This window comes from Trachymyrmex cornetzi, unplaced genomic scaffold, assembly GCF_001594075.2.
Source record: "Trachymyrmex cornetzi isolate Tcor2-1 unplaced genomic scaffold, Tcor1.1 scaffold237, whole genome shotgun sequence".
NCBI lineage: Eukaryota > Metazoa > Arthropoda > Insecta > Hymenoptera > Formicidae > Trachymyrmex > Trachymyrmex cornetzi.
The window spans coordinates 544,580-571,086 of NW_017297029.1; the positions used below are offsets into that span (position 1 = coordinate 544,580).

The 26,507-nt window shown below is 35.6% G+C and overlaps 2 protein-coding genes and 1 long non-coding RNA gene across 6 annotated transcripts; 2 read left to right on the forward strand and 1 right to left on the reverse strand.

Moving 5' to 3' along the window:
- The first annotated feature begins 593 nt into the window (after positions 1-593).
- Positions 594-1,225, forward strand: UQCR-Q (Ubiquinol-cytochrome c reductase ubiquinone-binding protein). Of its 2 annotated transcripts, none has more exons than XM_018507375.1 (3): positions 594-688; positions 875-1,040; positions 1,122-1,225. In XM_018507375.1, exons 2-3 carry the CDS (start codon positions 887-889, stop codon positions 1,214-1,216), a joined length of 249 nt encoding a protein of 82 aa, XP_018362877.1. In that variant the 5' UTR covers positions 594-688; positions 875-886; the 3' UTR covers positions 1,217-1,225. The 2 variants fall into 2 exon arrangements, with proteins under 2 accessions (XP_018362877.1, XP_018362878.1); XM_018507376.1 differs by lacking the exon at positions 594-688 and adding an exon at positions 727-812.
- A 1,584-nt stretch (positions 1,226-2,809) lies between these two features.
- On the forward strand, positions 2,810-23,431 carry LOC108761048 (epidermal growth factor receptor kinase substrate 8). Of its 3 annotated transcripts, none has more exons than XM_018507373.1 (10): positions 2,810-3,263; positions 15,454-15,526; positions 16,168-16,403; positions 16,747-17,086; positions 17,358-18,577; positions 18,951-19,068; positions 22,011-22,562; positions 22,752-22,923; positions 22,998-23,133; positions 23,209-23,431. In XM_018507373.1, exons 2-10 carry the CDS (start codon positions 15,484-15,486, stop codon positions 23,302-23,304), a joined length of 2,913 nt encoding a protein of 970 aa, XP_018362875.1. In that variant the 5' UTR covers positions 2,810-3,263; positions 15,454-15,483; the 3' UTR covers positions 23,305-23,431. The 3 variants fall into 3 exon arrangements, with proteins under 3 accessions (XP_018362875.1, XP_018362876.1, XP_018362874.1); XM_018507374.1 differs by having other exon boundaries at positions 17,361-18,577; positions 23,209-23,304; XM_018507372.1 differs by having other exon boundaries at positions 2,810-3,032; positions 23,209-23,304.
- LOC108761050 (uncharacterized) lies at positions 21,179-21,992 on the reverse strand. The gene is made up of 2 exons (XR_001940111.1): positions 21,694-21,992; positions 21,179-21,583 (listed from the first exon to the last, which is right to left on the reverse strand). It is a non-coding gene; the product is annotated as an uncharacterized LOC108761050 (long non-coding RNA).
- Positions 23,432-26,507: the final 3,076 nt, after the last annotated feature.

Sequence of the window (26,507 nt, forward strand, 5' to 3'; positions counted from 1 at the left end):
AACCTATCAGAAACTGATTACATCGGAATACACGGTTTCTGATAGGTTGAAATCTTAATATCTAATTCTTGTTCCTCTATTGTGCGCAGGCCCTAATAGGCAGTTAAATTTCTAGTATTAATTGAGTCTCTCCCTAGTAACTTTGTCATACTGCCTTAAGCCGGTTGCGCCTCTCTGATAAAGCGGGGTCTACAATAGAAGTTGTAGCAGTCGTAGAGTCTTAAGCACTCGTAGAAAATTAACCAACCACAGTAGAATATGAGAAGAATAATCGACTATGATTGGTCAATTTTCTACGACTTAAGACCCTACGACTGCTACGACTTCTATTGTAGACCCCGCATAAATCTAGGACTCTAGTGCAAACCCGATCGGACCGTAAACGCTATTAAGATGCTCATACGGTTGGTCTGATTGGTTCATAACATCTCAAGTAATAACAAGCCGTCCAATCAGAGCTTTGGGATATAAGTTCGATATTATATCCCAGAGCTCTGATTAGACGGCTCATTATTCCCTGTTGCTCGTGCCTATTGCCTGTGTCTATTGTGTTTCCAGCTTAATGCAATACCCTGTTTAACCATCAGATGGCACATTTTACAAAAGTGTGCTGTGGAATATGGAGAATCGATCATAAAAGTATCACGGCGATCGGAGACATTTCTCTTTTCTTCTCTTGCGTATTGCTGTGAGTATAAAAAAAGTTACATAATTATTTTATGTTTTTGACATTGTGTCTTGTGTTTTATTAAAACTTTTGAAATGTAAATTTGGAATATTAAAAGACGTTTTGAAGAATATTCGTTACAATTATACGAAATTGGTTATGTTCATAAAGTATGCGTTAAGGTTGTAACAAATATGTATTTTCTAGACTTTAGTCAACATGGGGAAAGAGTTTGGAAACCTTTACAAAATTAATGGCATCGTCTACTTTCGTCTAAGTCCATACGAGCAAAAAGCCTTCAAAGGATTAATATCGGAAGGTGTACCAAATCTAATTCGTCGCTTCCAAGGCAGTGTATTTAAGATTGCACCTTGTAAGTATATTTAGTAATTGCATATTTAATGAATCACTTATTTTATAGTTTTAATATCTTAAATTATTATTTTTGTTACAGTTTTCATGTTTTCCTATTTGCTCGTGAATTGGGCGAATGAAAAGAATCATGCTCTTTCTCGCAAAAATCCCAAGGACTATGAAAATGATACGTAAATATATATATATATAAAAGACTATCTTTTTGTACCTTAATAATTCTGTCAAGTTTATTCAAACTAAAGAAGGATAATTTAACATTCAAATCTTTAATAACACTCTTAAAGAACCCCGCCATAATCTTATGGAAATTGGGTTTCAGCGAAACTTTCTGGATTTTTTATATGTTGTAATCCTTACCATCCCGAACAAAAGTCTCCATGGCCGTGATCCTCCAAATTCAATATTTCGATAGATAAAGAGCAAACACTATCATAAATCCATATAATTAGATTATCAGAAGAAACCGTGCTTAACCCTTGCCAAAGCAATAGAAAATAATTAATTTTATATATGTATGTAGTAAAATGGGCACTGGATCATAGAGTTAATACTCAAATACTTGGATGACTCTACCTTAATCAGTATACTTGCTCACGTTCATGTTTATCTGATGACAAATCTTTGCATTGGCGTTACTGCATATTATGTGCACTATGTTATAGTTTTCAGCAACTATATTGATTAAGGTCAATCATTTAGTTCACTATTGACTCTATGATTCTGTGCCCATTTTACTGCGAACATGTATTGCAATTAATTTTTTTACCGGTTTGAAAAGATTTAAGCACTTGTTTCCCCTGATAATCTAATTATATGGATTTATGATAGTATTTTCTCTTTATCTATCGAAATATTGAATTTGGAGGATCACGGCCATGGAGACTTTTGTTCGGGATGGTAAGGATTACAACATATAAAAAATCCAGAAAGTTTCGCTGAAACCCAATTTCCATAAGATTATGGCGGGGTTCTTTTATTGCTTTCCTCTTTTGTGGGTCAAGTAATAAAAAATAATCGACGCGAGTCGATTATGTTGGTACATCTATTTTTATTCAGTAAATTTAATTGTCTGTACAAATATATGTTTTTGCTCCTTCAATTACAATTATTTGTACAAAAATGAAAATATATCTGTACCACTGCCAGTTAGACAAATAGTCAAATGTGGATAATTAGATATTTTAACAAAATCTTGTTACAATTCTTTTAGATTTTCAAACTTATTGAGTCAATATTTCTTAATTTTTGAATCTAAATTTTAAATTGAGATAATTTTTTTTTTTTTTTTTTTTTGAGATCGATGTTAATTACTATAACTCTCCTTAGACCCAGAATATAAATATCATTTTCAAAGTGATAATGACTTGGTCTCACTCATGCTATAATTTGTTATTGATTAAACAAATAGTTAAAAGATTTTGACATTGTTAAATTGACCGCCACTTAGCCAATCCGGTCACTGCATTCTCAACAGGTGTATCCCTTTCCTCAAATTACACATTCTTTATAGTCTCCCTTTATAACAGGTAGTCGTATTGGTTCAAGATACCGGTCTTCGGATTTCTTCGTCTTTCACGGCGCATACGGTGCAACTTGATTGTAGTGCCTCGCGCTACGAGCTACGACTGTGCCATGATTAACGTACAAATCGATATACCTGTTATTTGATTAAATACAACTGTTTGTTCATGTTATTTCGTTTTTATATAAAAAAAAAAAAAAATAAAAAAATAAATAAAAGTTGAAGAGATGAAAACGTAGCAGGCTTATAACGAGAAATTGGTCGTGCAGTATTCGAGGACTAGATCCGCTAGATCGTACGAACACAAATGGTACGATCCTGAAGCATCGTGGCGAAGATTGCCGATTCGAACGAGTCCGACCCTCCGACGGCTCCGACCGCCATGTCGGTCTCGTAGACGTTGAACGTTGAACCAATGGCACGTCGCGTTACCTGCGGCGCACCTGGAGCGGCTGGAGCAGTCAGCAGGTAACGACGGTGCGTCGATCGGGGATTACGATCGGTCATCGGAATATCGCCAATATCGGATTAGTCGGCGGAGTATTCGCGGTCGAGCATGTTCGGGACGTAGCTCCGCTGCTAGTTTTCTGTCGCCTCGGGATCGAGTGCCTCCCTCTCCCCGGTCCTCCGCCTGCCTCTCGAGACGTCTCTCAAGGTGTACGTGCGCGTGCAGTGCGTTGTGACAAATTTGTAAATAAGGTAAGCGGTCCCGTTTTCTTTTCGTCGCGCGCTCGCTAAGCTACGATCGTGCGTCTTCTCTCATCTATTTTGTTCTCTTCGATGCGAATTCCACGCGATGCTCGGGAAATTTCACGAGACGAGATCACGAGATCGTCGCCGTCGTAACAGCACCGTTGGTAACTTGCAACTTGCAACGCCGCAAATCGTCTGGTCGCGCACACCTGTTGCCGTAGCGTATCAGGTATATCAGGTATATGGTCGCGTCGCGTCGCGTTGCGTGCCGTGCCTACTTCCTGATCATTCCTGATTTGCGTCGCAGCTCACGTCGCCTGCGACCGACGAGAGTCGAGACTGTCGAGAGAGCACGGCAGCACGGCAGATAAAAATCGCGCACAAGTATTATCCTACCGTTACGTTGTGTTGTGGCGTATGTATCAACGCCATCAACTTGGATGTTGGATGTGCCATACTCTCGCTCCTTGACGTATTGCATTTTCATCACTCCAAATCACTTGATCGTGAAATTCCTAATACTCGAATACTTGGTACGCGCGTAATGGGAGGGATATATACCAAGAAAATCCAAGCGTCACATGTCCGAATTGTGTCATCGCCACGAAATATCACAACAGGACGTGTACGTACAAACGAAACCGAGTGAGGAAGGACACAAAATAACTGAATTTAATAAACGCTTTTGGCATGCTGGCTTTGCCTTTTCATTTTGAATTCACTGATGCGGAATTTCTAGCACAACCGGAAATATGTAATTATTGAAGAAATAAAGAATAGAAATCTCTCGATATTTATCCCGTTAGTATGGCATGTTTAAACTCGCGCTAGTCTGACGTCAAATTGTAATTGTGATAAACAAAGCTATAAAAATGACGAGAGAATTCGCTAGCTTTAAATTGCTTTTTAATTTGAAATTATTAATTAAAATTTTCGTTTCAGAGAGAAGAAATTTGTATTGGTGTAGATTGTGTGTGTGTAAAACGTAGGGTAGAAATGTATATAAAAACTAGAGATGACAAAGCTAATTCGATTTGCCTCGATACTATTGCATGAATCATAAATGTGAATCATACGCGACTTGTTTTACTTGAACATATCTAATATTTCTCTTCAGTTTCATAACATTTCGGAAAAATAATTTAAAGATCGTCTGTAGAAATGTGATAGGTAATTCGGGTTGAATAGTAAAACTGCACGAGAATATAATCGATACGTTTTTCTCCGGTGACATTAAAATGAACTAAAGGACCGCTTGTATGAGGCGCAATTAACTAATTAAAGATTAAAGAATGCTACTTAAGATTGAAGTTCCTAATTGGACGATACGGGATCTTGATTGTCGGATAATTCATTGTATCCAGATCACGTCTTGATTTCTCCCAAGTCTTCTATCTCCATTAAAATATTGAAAGAAACATGTAGGTATGTATATCGCATGCATTTGTATAACAGTTAAAATCATATTGTATAATTTCTATTAGTTTTTCTATTATCGGTAGAAGCTTGGCTGTAAAATCGACAAAAAACTGAAATAGTTATTATAATTGTAAAACTTTCAAAAATTCTAATTTTTATTAATGCAAACGAAATTTCTGTGCAAAAATTATACTCTTTTAACGAGAAAGTACTCTTCAATCTCAAAAATCAATCGTAAAGATTATTCTTTTGTAAATGGCACGAACGCCTAACAGGGGCAATAATGACATATAATTTATATTAGACGCGCGCGGTCGTATAATAATTGTAATGTCGATAAGCTAATTCTTATCGGACTATCATTATCATGATTCACATGATTCACTGATGATTCACACCGATTGCCGACCTTTAATCATCCTCATTTTAGTCTATCTCGCGATTGTAAAACGCGCAATTTCTTTCCTCCCTTATCCGCGACTTGTAAGCTTTTAATCAAATTCGAATATCGCAGTTTCAGAACTCTATCTATGTATTATATTATCTATAAATAACAATTATATACGAGTAACAGCTAACTTACGTGTAGAATATATAGCTTGATTGTACGAGAGAGAGAGAGAGAGAGAGAGAGAGAGAATGTCTTAATTTAATTCTATCTTATTTAAAATTATATAAACTTGGATATATAAAAATAAATCATCCCGTAATCATATACGATATGAATGTTTATTTCATAAAGATAAATTACATATGGTAATTACACGTTTAAATATCTCTCCTGTCCATCTGTTGTATGTAGAGTATAGACCTTTTTTTCTCAGAGCCTTCCTTTTTTATTTGTTACATTTAAAAAAAATATACAACATAAATGGTGTAAAGTACTCTTTCTAAAAGACAGAGTCAAGATGCGTTTGTCAAGACGCAATCACATCATAGCATGTGAGATCTCTCGTAAAGAGAGATCTCGCACTGTTTCGCAGCATCTGTATATAGCATCGCTGCCATCGGAGCCACACGATTGACACGAGAATCGAGTACGTAAACGTAATGTCGGCGGCACACACGCGACGCGACGGCGCGGACGGGGACGTGTCTCGTTAGTCTCGTAAGGCGCGAGAAGAGCAATAAACATCTCCAAGTTCTCTTCGTTAGGTCTCGGCTCCCCGCCCGTGACATTTACGAGCTGCATTCCTATCGCGGCACGACTGTATTGTTCGTCTTTAATCGGTAATGGTGCGCATAATCGTTGCCGAGTCTTCTCTCGCGAAACTCTTATCTCGAAGACGCGAAAACGTACGTATTACATCGACGTCGTCGTTGTCGTGCGATCAGACCCAAAAACCTCTCAAAAAGCAAGGAAGCAACCTCTGTGTCGTGTTGGGATTGAGAGAAAATACGGCGCGGCGCGGCGCGGCGTACAGCGACTGTAGCATCCCACTGCACTGTCGAACGACACCTGTAATTCACGCCTACGAAATGCCTACGTAATCTCCCACGTGAGATTAATGATGTCGTGACACGGATCACGAATGCTTTAATATTCACTATAACGCATGGATCAATTCTTGTTCTTTCGAATGCTGTCGATGCAGGATTTACCGAGTACATCGGAGTAACGGAATTGTTATTGTCTTGAATTTATATCGCTGATAAATGGACAGCTAATACAATATTTCAATATTCCTTTCGATGTAAAATTTACTTATTTTATTCATATTTTAGAATGGCATTTTTCTGATATTCTGACAGAAAATTAGAATAGCCATACCATTCTTTTATTGATATTATTTTACGTAATTAAATGTGTCTAATTGTAATCTAAAGTAGTTCCCAAACATTCTTGTCTTTATTTCGCGCGTATTTGCCTTTAATGTCGCCCTGGTTTCTCACTCTGGCATACGTATGGAAAATGTAGTTTCACGTAGCAGTAGTTTGTTGACCTCCTAGAGTACATCTGTGATTCCGTGACACACATTACGAATATTTATCAACCTCTATTGGTGTAATTTTTTATTATCTGTTCGGATATCGAAAAATCTTTACATTTTTTAGGTTCTTTGTAGGCATTTTTACATCTACAATTAATATAATAAATGTAATAAATATGTATACTATACATATATACGTATAAATATATATCTTTTTCTCTTTGCAAATTTCGATAATTTTAATACGTTTCATATTATATAATTCACTTAGCAAACATGTTCGTTTACTCGGCAGCTTGGCGAATTGCCGCGGAAATTGATATCGATATTTGTATTTCCATTTTTATTACATTTATTAGAACAATGGAAAATAAGAATGTAATTATTTATCTTCCGATTTAACTATTTCTATAGTTGATCTAGTTAAATCAATTTTTTAAACAACGCTAAAATCTCTAAGTAGCATTCGATACAATCAATGCATTCCTTGCGGAATTGTTTGTTAAATTGTAAAATTTTTATGTTTATGCGGCGGCATAATTGTGTGCGTGTTCGCGCGCGCGTGTGTGAGAGGGGAAGAGAGAGAGAGAGAGAATACGAGTTATCCTTGCCATTGTGAAAATCGCTTCAAATGCATTTTTATTTTTTATAATCTCGCTGACTTTTCTTCGCATCTTTTTTTCCACCTGCGGGCTCTGCTATTTCGAAAACATCGTTACATGCATTCGCCATACGAGCGCATTCCACATGAGCATATTTTCGAAGGATTATTTATGCTCATGAACGAGTGATCCTTTTCACGTTGATGTGATGACATCACTTCTTTATTTTCTAGGTAAAATTACTAGGTTCTTTATTTTCTAGATAAAGTAATTAGAGAGTCATATAGAAGAATGCCAGAGTTTTCTACTATATACAAGTTCATTAAACTCCGGCTCGCACCTTTCTGTAATTAAGCTCGATGAAAATCAACGTAAAATGTACAATTAAAATTAATACTTGGATCTTGGGATATATATCTATATATGTATATATTGTAATTATTTCGAGTAATTTCAAATCGATGAGATTAAACGTACTATGCCGTACAAATTAGATTCGTTCGACAAACAGATGATCGAGCGCAAGAATGGAATTAATCCTTGGCGATCAATCAGCGAACCGAGCAGTCAAGTGAAAAGTTTAGTTGCGCTGCGATTCGATCCATTCACTACAAAACTCGTTCGCAACAAGACGCGAACAGATCGCCATACGTATATGCGAGGTGTATATTGGTAACTTTCTTTCTACTTTTTCATCGCTCATATAGGCGCTCATGTCCGTGATGTATTTACTTTCAACGTGCCTTACCGGCACAGCCAGCGTGCTAATCTTACGCATGTATGAGAGTGGAACGGCTAAAGTTTCATTTAGTTCCGTGTGAAAATATCGTTTACGCAAGGTCATCCTTCCACCAAGTCGACATGACTTTATCAAAAGATATATATACATATTTTTTTTTCGAAGGAAAACAGGGTTACGACAGGGTTAAACTCCTAGAATGTTCAACATGTTTAATTAAATGTAAATTAACGATAATCGATTATAAGAATCTTATTGGCATAATATATCGTCTTGTTTTTGCAAGTGATTGTAATTGATTGTGTATGAATTGTACCAATGAAAATTTTCCATGCTTTCTATGATTTGCATGTGCATCCTACATGCGTCCTATATGTAAAGTTAACATATCTTGATAAACATCATTAAGTAATAATAATTGCGGAACATTGAAGAAGGATGGCATAATATTCACACACATTGTTTTCTATTTATACCGTAATATTCGCAGTAGTAACTATGTTAAAAAATGATAATTATATGTATTTAGAAAAGTTTATACGAATTTTCGCACATCTAACGAAATGTAATCAAGAGTTATTAAAATAATGATGACATAAAAATTAAAGAGAATTCTCTTTGATCTTCTTTGATAAAAATCATCAATATTCATCAACGATATTCATCGACGTTGATGGAATGCTGCGACACATGCGATATTTGTCGCATGTTGTCGCGTGAACAGTTACAGCTGCATGTACCGGTGTTAATGCAGTCTTTTCCACGTTTTTTGAGATTTGCATACATGCCTATTGACCTGTAAAATCGCCGCACGGCTATGTCCCAGTAATATACAAAAAATAAAAATTACCAATGTGATAATATTACTCGATTGTAGCACGGGAGTTCCAGTTGCGCATAAATGAAATCGTTGCAGGCGATAAATTGATGTAAAGGAAAGGTTGGAACGCACGCGGATTAAAAATAAAGATATAATTTTGGCGAGATAAATTTTTTACAATAATTATATAGGTATGTTAAAAAAATGAACTTTACATCTCTCTCTCTCTCTCTCTCTCTCTCGATATTTTTACATTTTATGAACCGATTTGCCAATATCTTAATAATTATTGTGATTAGTTGCACACTAGAACACTGCATATGCATGTCACAGACAATACTATAATTTACATATAGAATAATAAAAGAAAAACAGAGAAGCATTGATAGTTAATAACATTTACGAGAACGTAGCGTGAAACCGTTTAAATAGAGTGACATTTTCGAAAATAATTTTTAACACTATTTCCGTTTTGAGCTATTTTTAATTCATTATTAATTTATTGAATGCGTAGAAGGAAGAGAAGAAAGAGAGTGATAGAAGCAAGATGATAATCGAGACATTCTTCCGAAATTACGTTTTCTCGAATGCGCGATGAAACACGTGCACGTGCAATTCGTGCATGTGCATCCAAATATAATTACGGCTCGTGCTGCATTCCCGGGGCCGAGTCTTGATGAGATGCGCCGTGTGACTTCGATCCAGATAAACCTCAATTCCATAAAAGACATAATGCGGCATGTACGAGGTAATCCGGCCTCGGTATCGTTATAATGTATCTACATATATATATCTGAGAAATAGAAATAACATTCAAAAACTATTTTCTTTGGTAGAGACAGAATTAATAAATAATAAAATTATTTGGTATCTTTTAGAATTGAACTTGTCTAGAATTTGCAGAGTTTACTTGAGTAAACTCGTTTATTATAACGACGTTTGTGACCCTATTTTTCTCTATTTCTCAGATAATTACTGAATTACGTTCTGTTAAATAAAAATAACCGTTTAATTTATAGGCTTTTGACTACGTTTGACTACGTCGTATAATGCCGCGCCGCACTGTGCGTCTCATATCTATCGAGTTTTGTATTCAGTACCAATACTGCGGAAAATACGGAATTTATGCCTTCGTTAACGGAATGTCCGTGTACGGTGGATATAAAGTGCATCGTAAAATGTGCATCACATCTCGATTTATCATCACGCTCCCGCCGGTGCACACGAGCAACAAAATACTTGCTCGCATTCCCTTCCGTCGCCAGTGCGTGGAACATCTCGAGCATGTTCCACGCACTGGCAAGGTTGTTAACCCATTGGCATGGGCGAAAATTACGGTTTAGAGTTTTCCGCTTTGTACATGAAAAGAGTTGGTGTAAATGAGTAAAAACAGAACATTGCGCGAAAGATCTTATGAGTTATCGAGATATTTTATTTTCAGCGATGAGAGAGAGAGAGAGAGAGAGAGAGAGAGAGAGAGAATATATCAAGTAAAATTCATGTTATCTTTTAAAATTTGTTAAGTCGGAAGAACTGTCGCATGTGCAATTGCTAAATAAAAATTTGCGAAAAAAATGTTATAAAAAAAGCGATCGAGAGAGAGAGAGAGAGAGAGAGAGAGAGAGAGAGGCGATAAAATTTTGATTGATCGATTAATATGTTTGTCTGCTCGTACAATAACGATTGAATGAAAAATTTAGTAGTTCCAAGATTAAATCATAGATATCAAATATATTTAAAGCTTCGAATACATGTATACGATACCACGCATTCCATGATTAAATTTTTCTGTACGTAGGGTGTGTCCGTAAATCATTATGTTTGAGACTTGTCGCAAAGTGCATTTACGATGTCGTAATATGGTATATACCATTAATAATACATTCATGCCCTTTATTTTTTTTTCTATACTTTAGACATCTAACGATAAGTGCATCTCTTTCGCGATATAAAATTGTATTCTCAATGAGAACTTTAATATAAAACGTTTTTTTTCACATATTTTCATTCCGTGTCGATACAAAATTTGCGTACTCTAATTTTTATAAAATTTTACAAAGTGGTAAGTATCTTAGATGTGTATTTTACGTTTATTTCTCGAGATTATGACATTTGCATACCTACACTGTTAAAAATGTTCTTAAATTTCATTAACTTTTAATGTACATTGGTGAATGAAGTTTAATTTCTCTGTAACTGAAAGGACTATTAATGCACATTTTAATGAGATTTAAGTTTACAGTAACTGAAAAATTAAGTGTAATGAAATTTAATATACTTTTCATTTACGGATATAAATGACATTTAATTAATCGTAATTGAAATAACTATTAATGTACATATTAATGAAATTTAATGTACTTTTACATTTACGAATATTAATAATATTTTAATTAAGCCTAATACTATTAACGCTTAACGTTTAATACGTTTACGTTTCTTACATGTCATTAACGTAAATTACTTTTCAGTTACAGATCTCGTACTTTTCATTAACGTCTAAATTAATTTCTATAATAATGTGTTCATTAATTTCAATACACACGTTCATCACATTTAAGACTACTGTAATTTAGTTTTTATTTACATCATTCATTACATTTAATTTCGTGCATAACCACATGCTTCCTTTACATGTTAATTAAAATTCATTGAGAAATTTCTAACAGTGTACATCGATTCACATTCGTTTTTCTCAAGATTGGAACAACTATTAAACTATTAAATCCAACTTTAACGCAGTGAAATACATCCTTATTTGGGGGTTGGGGGTATAAGAAATATTTCGTAACTAAGGTACAACACTAGAAGAAAATATATGACATTTATTTTATATATTAGGTATATATTGTATATAAAGTCGAGGAAAATCTAGAATTCAGAGCGCCGCTGATGAGGAATTCCCGACATTGCAGGATCGAAACGCATTGATAGTCTCTTGGAGAGGCATACATCGAAGCCCAAGCCCACTCACCTTCTTTCCTTTTCCCTTCCCTTTTTGCCATGACTGCTATGTGTTAGACCTCCGCCGAGATCCGTAGGCCAGCATTAGAACCGCGTTGCAAACAGGAATTCTTTCACGTCGAGTCGTAGTTACCTTCGGTGCGTGAGAACTCGCTGGCGAAATAGTTATATTTAACGTTTTATATACGGTCCACATAATTTTATTGTGCGTTTCCTTATTTTTACAATTCGTGTTTCCGCTAGATTAATGTCACTCTTTTTTTAAACTTAAACTAGAAATAAGGAAGTATCTTAAAATATATGATTAAATATATAAAAGTGTATATGGATCAAAATAGGGAGTTTTTAGTCTTGAGAAAAATCCTATTGTAAAAAAATCTTACAATTAGCGAAGAAAATTAAAAAAAGTTAAATGGACGGTGTGTTATATTAAACTTTCGCGCTAAGGATAAGTTGGCACTAAATTGACCGAAGAATCTATAGAAAGGAAGTGCAATATATAGCGTAATGTAGGAAGCGATTATAATGAAAAACAAAATTTGAGGCCCTTTATACACAATTATTAATATTATAGCCAAACCGAACGAACATGCCAATTTTTTCGTAATGCCGATAAATGTCAGATAACCGCAGTCAAGATAGTATAATTTAAGAAAAATACTTTTTTTTGTTACATGGAAGCATAATTTACATTCCTTGCACTGATATATGATGGCGAACCTAAATCCTATCATGCAGATCAATTTATCGTATCGTTATATAGTTACACAATACTATCAATTTGTGCGCGATATAATTCTGCGACCTAAATTTGCTGACACGTAAAATCATATATACTTTTAATGAAATGATAAAGTAGACCAGCTACTAAAAGTGACATTCATTTTCCTCTATCTTTTTTTCTTTCTCACCTCAATAAAAAAAATGTTGTATAAAATGTCATTGTGATAATTTATCTCGACTCGCCGGATGTTCAATTGAATAGTATATTTTATAGAATAATCAATCCGAAATTCAAAATACTCGAAATAATCAAAATGCATAAGCGCGTTTTGATTATTAATTTCTTTACTCTGATTATAAGTCTATATCTATACATTTATGTGTGTTTACGTTTTTGCATACACTTTATATACATTTATCCTTTCTTATATCGATATTAAAACATAAATTATGTAACATACATAATTTATATAAATTGAAGACCGTTTGTCATAAATCTATTAATTTATATATTATTCATTATTTGTATAAAACATTTTAAATAATTTTTAACGTAATTGTTTAATTATGCTCTACGTCATTACACCGCCGTTATTTGATGTAGAGAATAGCTTAGTCCATATTAAGCACTACTTATATTTGTCATTATAAAAAATGACAAAATGACAACCGATTAGCGTGCTTGTCACACAACAATGCTTTCTTTGCGTTCTCACGGTATCTTATCCCATTGTAAATTTCAAAATTGCCTCCAAACAACCTGCTGACGTCGGTGAAAGCGAATCGAAATTACTTATCGTTTAACAAGAATCTGCTTATTATTAATTCCTACATGCCGAATGGATTTATATTTAGTGGCCGATTTAGCTGCCGAATCATTAGAATCGCGAGCGAGAATTTCTAAGCGAAATGCCTGACTGCTCGTACAGTTAGAAGCATTTGTTTGCACTTTCGAAACCATAAAGGGGGGAGGGGGGTGAGGGCGCAGCCAACTAAACAATTAAACTACAATTTAATGAGTCGAGAAATATTTGTCCTCCAAAGATCCATACAAGTAACAGAGACATTTGAAGAAAAAATTTCGATGGATTTTTCGTTATTTTTAAAATATTATCACTTGTGTGCAAAATGTTGTTGCAAAGTAATCAAAACTGTTCATACATATAAATCATAATTGCTGATATTTGATTTCAATTGTAATTAGATTACTTCTATTTGCCTCCTATATCTGCACTATCTATGCAATTTATTTTTCAAGAAACTTCGAAAGTTTTATAAACGCCTCGTATTTATAATAATATTTGTGACTTTGGAGATTTCTTTGTATATGAAGTGAGCTGCTGCATAATCGCAGGAAACGCATAATTTTTTCACCAATGAGTATGCATTTACGTAAACTCGTTGATATGACTTAGCGTTACGAAAGAATCAACGATCAATCGTCATGTAGTTACGCAAATGTGATTGACAATTCACAGTTACTGAATATATTTACGGAACTCATTCAAGAATTATTTACACCCTCTACGCCCTACGTAATATCATGAGACTCGCATTGCGTATTAAATATACAATAACGTGTAAGAACCTTGATTTAGAATTTGATTATTATATTTTCGATTATTATATTTTGCATGGATTGTTATTGTATACATACCTATGTCGTAATCAATAAATTTATGGATTTATTGATTTATATATTACTCACATCCCCCCCTTCTCCGAATTTTTCGAGTATTTTTTAAATTGCTTGCACGCGGTTGCACGGTTAACATTAGAGGAGAATGATGAGGAATTTCTCTTGGAACAAATTCAGAATTTCACATTCTTCGCACATAGTTATGCAAAAATTAATCGTCGTCTCAGTTTCTCTTCTATCAGGAATGATCCATCGATGAGCGTGTATACTTTGTGACGCATAAATTTACACGCGACGCGATAAATCTTTCCGCTAGAAAATAAAGAAGAAAAATATTGCTACAACACCGTTTTACGGCTTTAAAATTACTCGCGTCATATGCAAAATTTCAGCGAGTTGTTCTTCCTTGTACTCAAGCTACATTTACAGCAATTATTTTCGTTTTAATTAGATTTTTATGAATATTTTAATACTCATATACAAAAAATAATTATAAAAATATTTAATAAAGTAATTAATAAAAATATTTGAGTAAGCTCTCTCTCTCTCTCTCTCTCTCTCTCTCTCTCTCTACGAAATTTGATTTTAACTGGGATAATTAAATCATAGGTATATGTAGATTATTTTCAACAAATAGAAATAACACATTACGCAAAATGTTACATCAAAGAATGTGATATTTGCAAAATCTTAAGACACGTTAGTCGTGCATAAGAATTGCTTTTAATACAACTACGAAACAGGTATAGAAGGAAGTGAAAAGTGGACGAGGCTACTTATGCGCGAGTTAAATGGCAGCGAAGTGTCCAAACGAAGTTTAGAACGATTAGTTCTATGAGCGCAAAGTTTCACCTTCGAAAATAAAGTTTAGTAAATTGGGAGGAGTAGCTACTAAGGAGAGGAGGCGCCGCGCGCAAAAAAATTCCAGACATGTCTGGCAAACTCGTTGGAATTAAACTCATTGGAATTTCACTTTAGTGAGGGGCAAAGGGGTGCTATAACTTTCTGCTGGCTTTCTTGAGTACCAAGTATGGCACTGCTGACTCGATAGCTGGATATATGGCGACGTGCAACGTGCAAGTATCGACGTTGCTGTCATTAAGTTATTGAACCCGGTTACTCCACGACTGGCAGCACGACAATATATCCTTATGACTAATAAATTGCACGAGTCGAAATGAAAAGACGACGAAACTGGGCACGCATAAATTAAACGGACCTTCGCGAACGTAAAGGCCAATTAAGATTTATATCGTATATACGCCCTTATTCCCCGTGACGAATTATTACCTGACATATAATTCAAAACCTCTTTTATCGATGTGTTTCATAATGGGAACTTTGGTTCTTCTGTTTCAGTTATAATCAGTGCGGCACATCCTGGTTACTATGCCGTACTATAACAGTGGTCACAGTCCCGCTTACAACAAAGGTGAGCAACCTGCTCGTTTGAATCGTACCGTAGAATTAAAAAGCTAATTACATTTCGGAATAAATTATCATTCGCTAATGTACCGTTTGTCTGGCAATTTCATCTGATTATCTCTCGCAGAAAATAAAGATTTGCTACATATAAACTTGACGAAACTGAAAGAGAGTATGAACAAATTAAGCAAATTTAAACGTCATAATGCACTGTTTTAGCAATAAAGGCTAATACGATTGAACAAATTTATGAGATTATACAAATTAATTTTAAAGAATTAAAAAAACATTTACATGACATTTTGTATTATAAGATTATTAACCCTTGAACGCCACACTACGGAAACGACACACTTGGGTATGGTATACCCTACCCAACAATTCGATTGCTTATAACTTTCATAAAAATGAACATACTTCTTAAAATTATTTTTTAATCAAAATCAGAGTTTAAGGAGCATAATGGTACTAAGTAAATGTATGTATCTTTATTAAAGAATTAATTTTTACGAGCAAGGAAAAAAACATTGAAAAAGTATTGGAAAAAGAAAACTGGGTATGCCATATCCAGAGTAGTTTTTAAGGATTAAGAATAGAGAAGCGGAAGAAGAATTTCATAAATTAACTATTACGAATCTCACATTTCAGATGGCGGCTCCAGTGGACCGTCGAGCACTTCTGGCGGTCGCGCCAGCAGTTCGGAGCCGACATATATGATGGAGCACTTGGCCACGTTCACCGTCACGAAGGAAACCGGTATTGTTTATCCGGCGGATGGTATGCGCCGCCTCTTACAGTTGGAGAAAAGTAATGGCATCTGGAGTCAAAAAATGCAGCTCCGTCTTGAGCGAAACTGGGTCCTCATCATGGACAACGAAACAGGGGTAATTTTTACTTCTTTTTTACACAGCTGTAACCACGTTCTACCGTAAATACACGGAGCACTCGGAGGACATGTCTGCGGAACATTGCGATGCTTATATTTTATCACATTTTCGAGTCTCAATATAAAAAAACTACTATCTTTGAGGCTATAATAAAGTGACATTGTAAACGAAATTAATTGTTCGATATGGCCGAGAATGATTTATTTAAATATCAACGTGTCGATCTGTCATGTTAGATCTATCAAGAAAATATTATATAGATTGTATGCGTGTTCAAAAAATTACTACGTATCTATATTAACGATAATTTCATCTAACAATATATAATTGTCAATTTCAGGCCATTATGGAACGATTTCCTGCTTCCTTGATACAGGAACCAACGGCATTTACGTCGAGAGATCCTATGGAGATGTACAACAACATTTTAGTGTTCACGGTGGCTGACGATAGTGGTTCCAACCAGCGAGCGGAGATGCACATATTTCAATGTCAAAGTGTGTCGGCACAGGACCTCGTCGAGGACCTCAAAATGCTGCAAATGGGAAAATTGGTCACGGGTGGCTCGCCCCGGGGTCCTAGAGGGCACATTCCACCACCACCTGCCTTACCACCCCCGGAACCACCCTTGAACGGCGTTAATGTTAGGGAACAGGTGTCTGCTTTCAATGCGGCGAATGGTGAGTACGCAGTTGTAACAAAGTAATATTTTCTATTGGAAATCATGCATGTTTAGACAAATTTTTATCATTAATTTGAAATACAATTGTGAATACAAGTAGAAAATTTATAAAAATTTGCGCAATAATGATGTTTGTGCTCCATTTAATACACAATTGAAGCTTTATTCTATTTAATATAATTGAAAAAAGTTCGCGGTTCTTGAACAGAATATAATAACATTATATAACACTAGTATATTGAATACATCTGTGTGTAAATGTAATATAGCAGATGGGCAGAATGATATGTCGCGAGAGGAGAACAACGACGAGGTATCATCAACGTCGTCGGAGAAATATGAGCGTGACGTGACGATCCTAAATCACTGCTTTGACGACATCGAAAAGTTCATTGCGCGTCTGCAGCATGCAGCTGCCGCGTCTCGGGAGCTAGAGCGCCGACGACGTAATCGGAAGTCAAAGAAGAGAAACCTCGGCGATGGTATGCTCACGATGAGAGCAAAGCCGCCGCCCGAGATAGAGTTCATTGATATCTTTCAGAAGTTTAAGCTTTCGTTCAATCTTCTAGCCAAGCTCAAGGCGCATATCCACGATCCCAATGCGCCAGAACTTGTACATTTTCTCTTCACGCCGCTCGCGCTCATCGTGGACGCCTCTCACGATACTAATTACGATCCGAATTTACCTAGTAAAGTGGTGTCGCCGCTTCTCACGCGAGAAGCGGTCAATTTGTTGATAAATTGCGTCACCAGCAAAGAGACCGAGTTATGGCATTCACTGGGTGACACGTGGTTGATACCGCGTGATCAATGGAAAGTACATGTACCGCCATATCATCCGATCTTTATGGACGGCTGGTCACCAGAGTATCCTATTCCCGAAGATAGGGATCACGATCATTTAGCGTCCTTATTGAACGCGGATAAACAAAAGAGGGATGAGTTACCAGAACAACAGAATGATCCTTATTACAATCATCGCGACATGGATGAATCGCATTATAGCAGCGATTATCTAGAGTACGAGAGCCGAGAGGAACGTGGTGGTAACGAATACTTTGATAGGAATTATGGGCCGAGCTCAGAATTGTATGGCCGTGAGGAAAGAGCTGATCAGACCAGGGCGCATAGTGACATTTCCGTCGACTCGATCGAGAGAGCTCCCAGAACAGCCGCTGGTATAGAGAGAGCACAGGAGGCTTGGTTGGATGAATTGGTAGCACGCCACGCTAAAATCGTGCAAGTCACTTATCCACGAACGGCGAACAATGACAAGGAGCTCACGGTAGTCAGAGGCGAATATCTGGAGATTCTTGACGATAGCAGGAAATGGTGGAAAGCGAGGAACTCCCGAGGGCAGGTCGCTCACGTGCCACACACCATCGTTACGCCGCACAACCCCACTACTCATTCTACTGACAATGATGTCTTTAACAATCCTCTATACACCAGTAGATATCCAAGACAGGGACACGGCTATAATTATGAGGTGAGAGTTATTAAAGAGATGTGAATATGTTTGTAGATAGTTGCATGAAAAAGTAAGAACACAATTATGTTGGATTGTTATGTATTATGTAATATAATAGTATAATTAGGCAACATATATGTATACAACTGCAATATGACTGCAGTGACGAGTCGGAAACCTTAATGTATTGACGTTGCATTTTAATCAAATTATTACGAGCTTACATTGGAATGTACCGCAGCGTGCTTTATACATTGCAAAAGACAGATCTAAATTCACTCCCTGAAGACATATAATTAAGAATTGAGAGTATTGGTATAGTGTGGGTTATTAAATTAATTATAAATTTCACGTATTTTTAATATGTAATAGATTTGATTACATGTTAAAGGATTCGGAGATTGAGAGAACCAGCACTAGTCCAGGTCCGGAAGCCACTCATCGAACACATGCGATTCCACCGCCAGCGCCTGCTGATTGGGTGAGAAAGGAAAGACTTGGGAAAAAAGGTGAATTTCGGTACTTTTAAGTCATTTATCCAGCTCGCGCTTGAATGTCTGTTATTTTTAATCTAATTTGAGCAGTTTCTGATAATTAGGAAAAGTATCAAGCTATAAATTTCAGATTTTTCATCGCCTCTTATATTATGTTATAAATAAGATTTTTTTAGCATTAACGAATGTCTTCCAAAATCGAAAGAAACGCTGTCTTGACATTATCGCGACATTAAAGTCAATATATTAATCCAACAAAGCTAATATACAAGAGATAAGAGTACGTGCATCACGTTAGCCTAGCTATGAACGGACTGTAGCATAATTAATCGTTAGATCATCGTTCAATTAGTACTTCAATTAGCACACTTGTGAAGGGATATTGTACTTAATATCTGATGATTTTCTTTTGAACATGTACATATGTGAGCGTAGACAGTGTGAGCCATTCAAACGTTTGCAATGAGGACGTAGTATTCTAAGTTTTTCGCAATTGTTCTGATATATTGATCATTCATAGAGTGACACCAGTAAATTTCGTTTTTTTTTACATACGAGTATATTGCTCTCGTATCTTTGCATTACAAAACCATTGTCTGTCTCTGTCTTGCATACCTACATACAACGTTGCAGCAAATTGCACAGTCATTGTTTAATAAATATGAAAAAGATAGTTGTAAATACATAAATGAATAATTCATTTTATGTGATATGACTATATATTTATAAGAAATTTTTTCTCATATTGATTATTTTATTGATTTTCCTTTATCATTATCACAGATGTAGTGTTATCACAGATACAGACATTATAATTAATGGCAATCAGAAACGAAAGCGCAATGGTGATAGCAAAGATATCGAGGGGAACTAACTTTCCGACGCAATGTGACGTATTTGTCGGACACTTTAAATAAAAGTGAAGATTTTGGGACCACGTTTAGTGTGAAATTAATTAATAAGCCGTTCAATAATGAAATCTATTAGCTATCGGGTAGCAGTGACTATCAACCACACATAAAAGTATTGAATTGTACGAATCTCGTAACACGTTTGATTAAATGAAAAAAATCGGTAATGACAATCGTCCAGCATTTAACGTGGTTGAAAGTTACCAACTAGTTTCTAATGCTATATTTCTGATAATCAATTGTATTGTCACATATACTATATGTTATCTTTTGTATTTATCGACTAACCAAATTTAGCTGTGTAGTTTACAACGAAAGAAAGCAAAATCGATATATACATATTATATATTATACTTATTACTTTATATATGAAAATGTTACGATATCGGGTGTTAATTCCCGCTAAGATCGGATATTTTCTTCCGTTAAAAAGTACTCAGTAAAGCAATGCAAGTTATACGGAGTGTGAAATAATCTAATTGTAAGTATCATATGCGCGTATATGTAAACGGTCAAATTAGTCGGGACGATATAATATCTACATTAGATATATGTATATTTCCGTTGAAATTATAAATTATGTTTGTCCTTTGTCCGTATACTGGGGCTTCATTGCGAGAAAAAATTCTACGACTTCGATAAAAGCTCTTGATAAGAATTACATTATCTGGGAGAATATGCAGGAAAGGAAAATGTGGCTTTTCTAATACTACAACACGTTGTCTCGTTCATCTCTGTTTTATCAACAGCTTTTATTGACGTAGCAAATCTTTTTGCCGGTCCTGCTTGTACGTGTCATTGTCGCATGCATTATGTATGTATTGATGTAAATAAGCTTGTACAAAAACGACCGAAGGGAATACGAGGGAAAAGGAAGCTGTAAGAAGATTGAGAGAAAAAAGATATATACATATATATGATAAATTTTCATAAAGTTTAAAAATATGAGAAATACGAGAAATTAGCGAATGAGATCTAATCGGTCTTCATATAATTGATATTAATTTCGTTAAGTAATCAGGATCATAGCTTCTCTCGATACGTTTCTAAATCTCTAAATTTAATTCACTGTCGAAGAATAACAGGAAAGGTACAAGCAGAAAATACAAAATTGATGCTATTATTACTTTTTTTGCAACTTGCATTATTTATTGTCATATATTTAAAGCCACATCAAAGTGTTAAACAGAGATAATAACTAGTCGACCAAGAAGTCAAATAAGCAATATAATAAACGTGGACAAGTAGTAAAAGCTCTTGTTATTCTTTCTCTGTTACAGATGCATTCTCTTCATATTCCTTTATTTATTGTTAGATTGTGATGTTATATCATAAAAATGCTCTTTACAATATGGTAACCTAGAAACGCGACATATTTTTCGTGAGAATTTACGATGTGTAAAAATAAAAAACGTAAACGATTACGTGCTATCTCCTATCTTTTTTCCGCGATCGATTCATGTATTATTTTAACATTTATGATGTGTGTCCATGGGCCGGGAATGCGATCCGTCAGTATTTCAGTATACTGTAATTTTTTATGTGCACATCACTTATTATTAATAAACATTGTACTTATACGAGATTATCGTCGTTGTCCTCATTATTCCTCTTGTTTCCTGCGAATCGTAACGACTGTTAGATATAATTGTAAATTGTTTTATTCAAAGATATATTGTTTAGTGTAGTGTTAAATAATTCACAACTTGTGTAACAGACATGCACATACCACATGATGAACGGTGATTTATTATCTTGAGAATTAGTAGAAATTAAATTTCGTACCGAAGAATCTAAGATATATTGTTATAGCGCTTAAAATATATATATGCTTAGTGTTTGTCCAGTACACTTAAGATTCTGTGTAGTTTATGTGAAAGCTTTGGGGTAAGTTATAGCCTTTTCACGTATTTTATAATAGCTTGTCCATATTGTGGCATGCATTATGATTTATCAATGAATAAATCAAATACTTATGCGATAAATAATTTCTCATCTCTTTCAAGGATAATTAATGCAAATTAATCTTGCAAAATTGTTTTATAGATGACATTAGTGCATACAACGGAACCATCAGTAATAGCAATAGATCTAGTACATCTTCCATCGAGAGCATCTCTCAGTCGAACGGAAAGTTTAATACGCAACAAAGCATCGTGGAAGTGCACTCGCCACCTCATGATATAATACTAGATATAATACCCGACAAGCTAATTATACCGTCTACCATCACACCGACCGCGACACTACCACCAACAGAACTATTCACGTCGAAATCGACGCCAATCCTACCTGAATCGAAATCAGCACCAATATTATCTACATCGAAATCAGCGCCAACACTATCTGTATTGAAATCTGCACCCGTATTATCTTCAGTAAAATCAATATCAGTATCATTTGCTGTAAAATCAGCACCAGTATCATCTACACCGGCATTAAACTCATCGACGATACCTCCGATGCCTCCACCACTTCCACTACCGCCGCCGTCAATACCAATAGGATCTATCTCATTACTTCAACCCCAAAAATCTTTACCGTCAACTCTTATGCTTAATAAAGTGGGAACTTTCAAAAATAATAACTTCTCCAATGGTGAGTGTATAGCTTCAGATATTAATAAAAAATTGATTTATTTTAATAATCCCTTTTATATTTGTTAAAACCAGACTACTTATAACAGGATGAACTATACAAAAACAACTATATAAATAAATAAAAGTTTTTATAATTAGCAATTATCATTTATATATTGGATGTATTTGTGGCACATGCTTTCAAAAGGTTTCTCCAGTCAAGAAGAAGTTCAAAAGGAGCTTAAGTTCGTCCTCAGAATATTTCGAGAGAAAAAAGCAAATTCGTCTATTAATAACAACACGCAAGAAATTTGGTTGAATCAACATTCGACTCCTCAACAAGTTCAAACTTGGTTAGAAGCCAAAGGATTCTCGCAAAAGTGCATATAATCGTAATATAACAGAACTAGTAATTTATTCACCATTCAATACAAGTATATCTTATTTATTGCAGAATTTGCAAACAGTTGGAAAATACAAATGGCACAGAATTGTTCAATTTATCACGACGGCGATTGGAGCAATTATGTGGATTATCCGAGGGAAGTAGGCTCAATGGTCAATTAACTTTAGCGAAAAACGAATGTGAAGTAAGTACCTATACTTTAAAGAAAAAACTCTACAATGTGTGTGTGTGTGTTTATACTTTTCGATTTTTTTTTTAGTATAAAACCGCCCGATCGTCAGAACTCAAGCAAATTTTAGAAAAAGCGCGTCGAAGAGCGGAGAAATTAAATGATAAGGATGAAGTCAAAGAGTGAATCGTACTGTTCTTTATATTCCGTACGCGAATCGGAATGCTGCAAGTACTATTTATTATCACTGCGAATTTAGAAAAATGAAAGATAAAATGCAACATATGTATTTTTTTGTAATTTTTCATAGATACCGAAGCAATGCTATCGAAAAAATATGATGGAATTATTTTATCTTCTGTATTGTGATAATTATTTATTACGAGAAAGCAATATCGCATATCAAAGATTTTTAGCAAGCAGCTAACAAATATACAATAAATTAATTCTGATGTTCCTTTGTTGCGCGAACAATATCCATTATATTTTAACGAACTAAAGATTTGTTTTCTATTTCTGCACTGGTTGTAGTGGTTGCACTAGTTAAAAAAGTGTACACTAATGCTGGATTCACATTGTATCCGATTTTCGTCGTACGACGTTCTTCAACTAATCAGAAAACAGAATTCCGATGATACGAAGCAAAATCCATCGGAATCCTGTTTTCTGATTGGTTGCAGAGCGTCGTACAACGAAAATCGGATGCAGTGTGAATCCAGCATAAAGCGTTTTCTGTTTCCAAAATGATGTCAACGACACTGTCTTTTGTTCTAGTGCAACAGAACTCAGTGCATTAGTTCATCAGAGTGCATTAATTCACCATATGGCAGAGAGGTTCCTCTCTGCATATGGTTTGTTTTCTATGGCTGAAAGTGTACACTTTTGGAACTTAAGTGAGAAAAGTACATGTTTGATAATAATGATATTTGTCGAAAGCGAGAAAGAGTTTTACACCCGTATTCATAGTCCTTCCTTCTTTTAAGGAAGTCTCCATGAAGGATTCCTCGAGTCTCCAAGGTTTCCTTGTTTCATAAACGGATCTCAAGTCTGCTTTCCTGAAGGAAGGAATATTTTAGGGATTTTAATAATCTACTGAGGATAGCATGTCATAATATACATACAGTATATGTATGCATACTTAATATCGTGAATTACGAATAATAAAAGTTATAAAGGCATTGTTGATTAAATAAGGTCGTGATTAAACATTTTGCAACAATAATGGACAAAAATAAAACTAATAGCGAATTTGATTGCGCACTGATGCACATTAAAACCGCCGTACATACACAAAATAACGTAAATTTATGTTTATAAATAAACACAGAAATCGATTAAATTATGAAATACTCAATACATTTTATTGTACTGCTAGGTAAAACATATATTTTATAATTCGAAATATTTGCATTTTATTTTTATACTCAAATTAAATCAGTATACAACGGCTTTAATATGCATCGGTGCTTCCAATCGAATTCGTCATAATGCTTATTATATGAAGAAGGAGAAAATACTTTTGGTGCAGTTTATTTCCGAAAAAAAGCTATCGAAAATAATTATCGACAGATCTAAATTAAAAGCTACCGAAAGTAAAAAGACTGGTGTGACGAATTAAATTTGGAGGTTTGCTTGGTTATGAAGGCTGCATCTCCTCCTCAAGGAAACTCGTAACCTCCCTTGAGAAAAGGAAACTAATAAGGCTTCTTGTTTGGTCAAGGAAGGTTTATGAAACATGAAGAACAAAGGAATTCTCATTCCTCAAGGAAGGACTATGAATACGAGTATTAATGCAGTTTAGTGCAGGAACACAGAAAACAGACCACTGGATTGTCTGGAGTTAGTACAATACAAGCAGTGCAAGCACTAGTTCAGCTACAGAAAATAGACCTTGTACAAATAGCGCGAGAGTATACGACGAATAATAAAACGATAAAAATATATAAATGATAGTAAGCTTACATATAAAAATATTTTGGGTAATTATTCAGAATACCTCCCTCACCTCCGATTTCGATAAAATTAGGCTCATTCGACGCGTTTTTGCATGAAACGAAAGAATCTGGCAGAAAAAAGTGTCGCTCTGTCTCGCGAACCGAGATATTTAGCGTTAAATTTGACGACTATGGAGGTTAGGAAACCTGTCATACCGACTATATGTAATAAATTAAACGTATGTAGTAGTGCTTAGACAGTGTCCGCTTGTAATATTTGTAACCCATGTAGACAGTGGGGTGTGTAGACAGTAATGCTTGGGTTCGGGCGGCTACGCCGCCCGAACAAAATATAAATATCATATCCTACCCGCTGGGGGCCTAACCGCCTAGAAGTTACAGCGTAGACAGTGTCCGCTTGGAATATTTGTAACCCAGGTAGACAGTGGGATGTATAGACAGTAATGCTTGGGTTCGGGGCGGCTACGCCGCCCCGAACAAAATATAAATATCATATCCTACCCGCTTGGGGCCTAACCGCCTAGAAGTTACAGTGTAGACAGTGTCCGCTTGGAATATTTCTAATCCATGTAGACAGTGGGGTGTGCGAGAACAGTCTTTTTAACTAGACAGTAAAAAAATCGTTCTCACACCCCACTGTCTTCATGGGTTAGAAACATTCCAAGCGGACACTGTCTATGGTGTAACTTCTAGGCGGTTAGGCCCCAAGCGGGTAGAATATGATATTTATATTTTGTTCGGGGCGGCGTAGCCGCCCCGAACCCAAGCATTACTGTCTGTACATCCATGATAAAAAGACAAGGGTATGCTCATGCGCATGACCAATCAGATTTTTGTCCTTGCTTACGTCACAACGAGTGGCTTACGCCACTGTTCAGCAATTTCAGATTGTTTTAGAAAGGTAAAATATTTAATTTTACTTCCCTCAGTTTTTTTTGTTTTTTTCATATAATTGCCGCATCCTTTCACTATGCAGGTCATCGTGAAAATATTTTTAACATTAACTTCTACCGATGACAACGTGCACTACGCCATGGACGCCATGATAAATTACGACCGATAACCATTAATTACCGATTGCACCCGAATCAGAACCGACCAATCAACGCGTACCCGAATATGACGTAGGCAAGGACATGCGCAAGCTGAACGAGTTTTAGCAATTGATGAGCATACCCTTGTATTTTTATCATGTATACATCCCACTGTCTACATGGGTTACAAATATTCCAAGCGGACACTGTCTAAGCAGTAAGCACTACTACCACAGACTTCTATATATACTACTAGACTACTAACTCCCTTAGTACAAGCTTGTATAAAGTGGACCCCAAACTTATAGTGGTCCTGCGCATGCGTCACGAACTACACCGAAGGAATGTAATATGGCTGTCCTGCGATGACTGGTGATACTGCGAATAGCCGTATTGTAGC

Excerpts from the sequence above, each read along its gene's own strand:
- UQCR-Q (XM_018507375.1), top strand. The coding sequence starts at position 887 with ATGGGGAAAGAGTTTGGAAACCTTTACAAAATTAATGGCATCGTCTAC. Across the intron at positions 1,041-1,121 it reads TGTATTTAAGATTGCACCTT|TTTTCATGTTTTCCTATTTG; the intron begins GTAAGTATATTT and ends TTTTTGTTACAG.
- LOC108761048 (XM_018507373.1), top strand. The coding sequence starts at position 15,484 with ATGCCGTACTATAACAGTGGTCACAGTCCCGCTTACAACAAAG. Across the intron at positions 15,527-16,167 it reads CAGTCCCGCTTACAACAAAG|ATGGCGGCTCCAGTGGACCG; the intron begins GTGAGCAACCTG and ends CTCACATTTCAG. Across the intron at positions 22,924-22,997 it reads GCCAAAGGATTCTCGCAAAA|AATTTGCAAACAGTTGGAAA; the intron begins GTGCATATAATC and ends TATTTATTGCAG.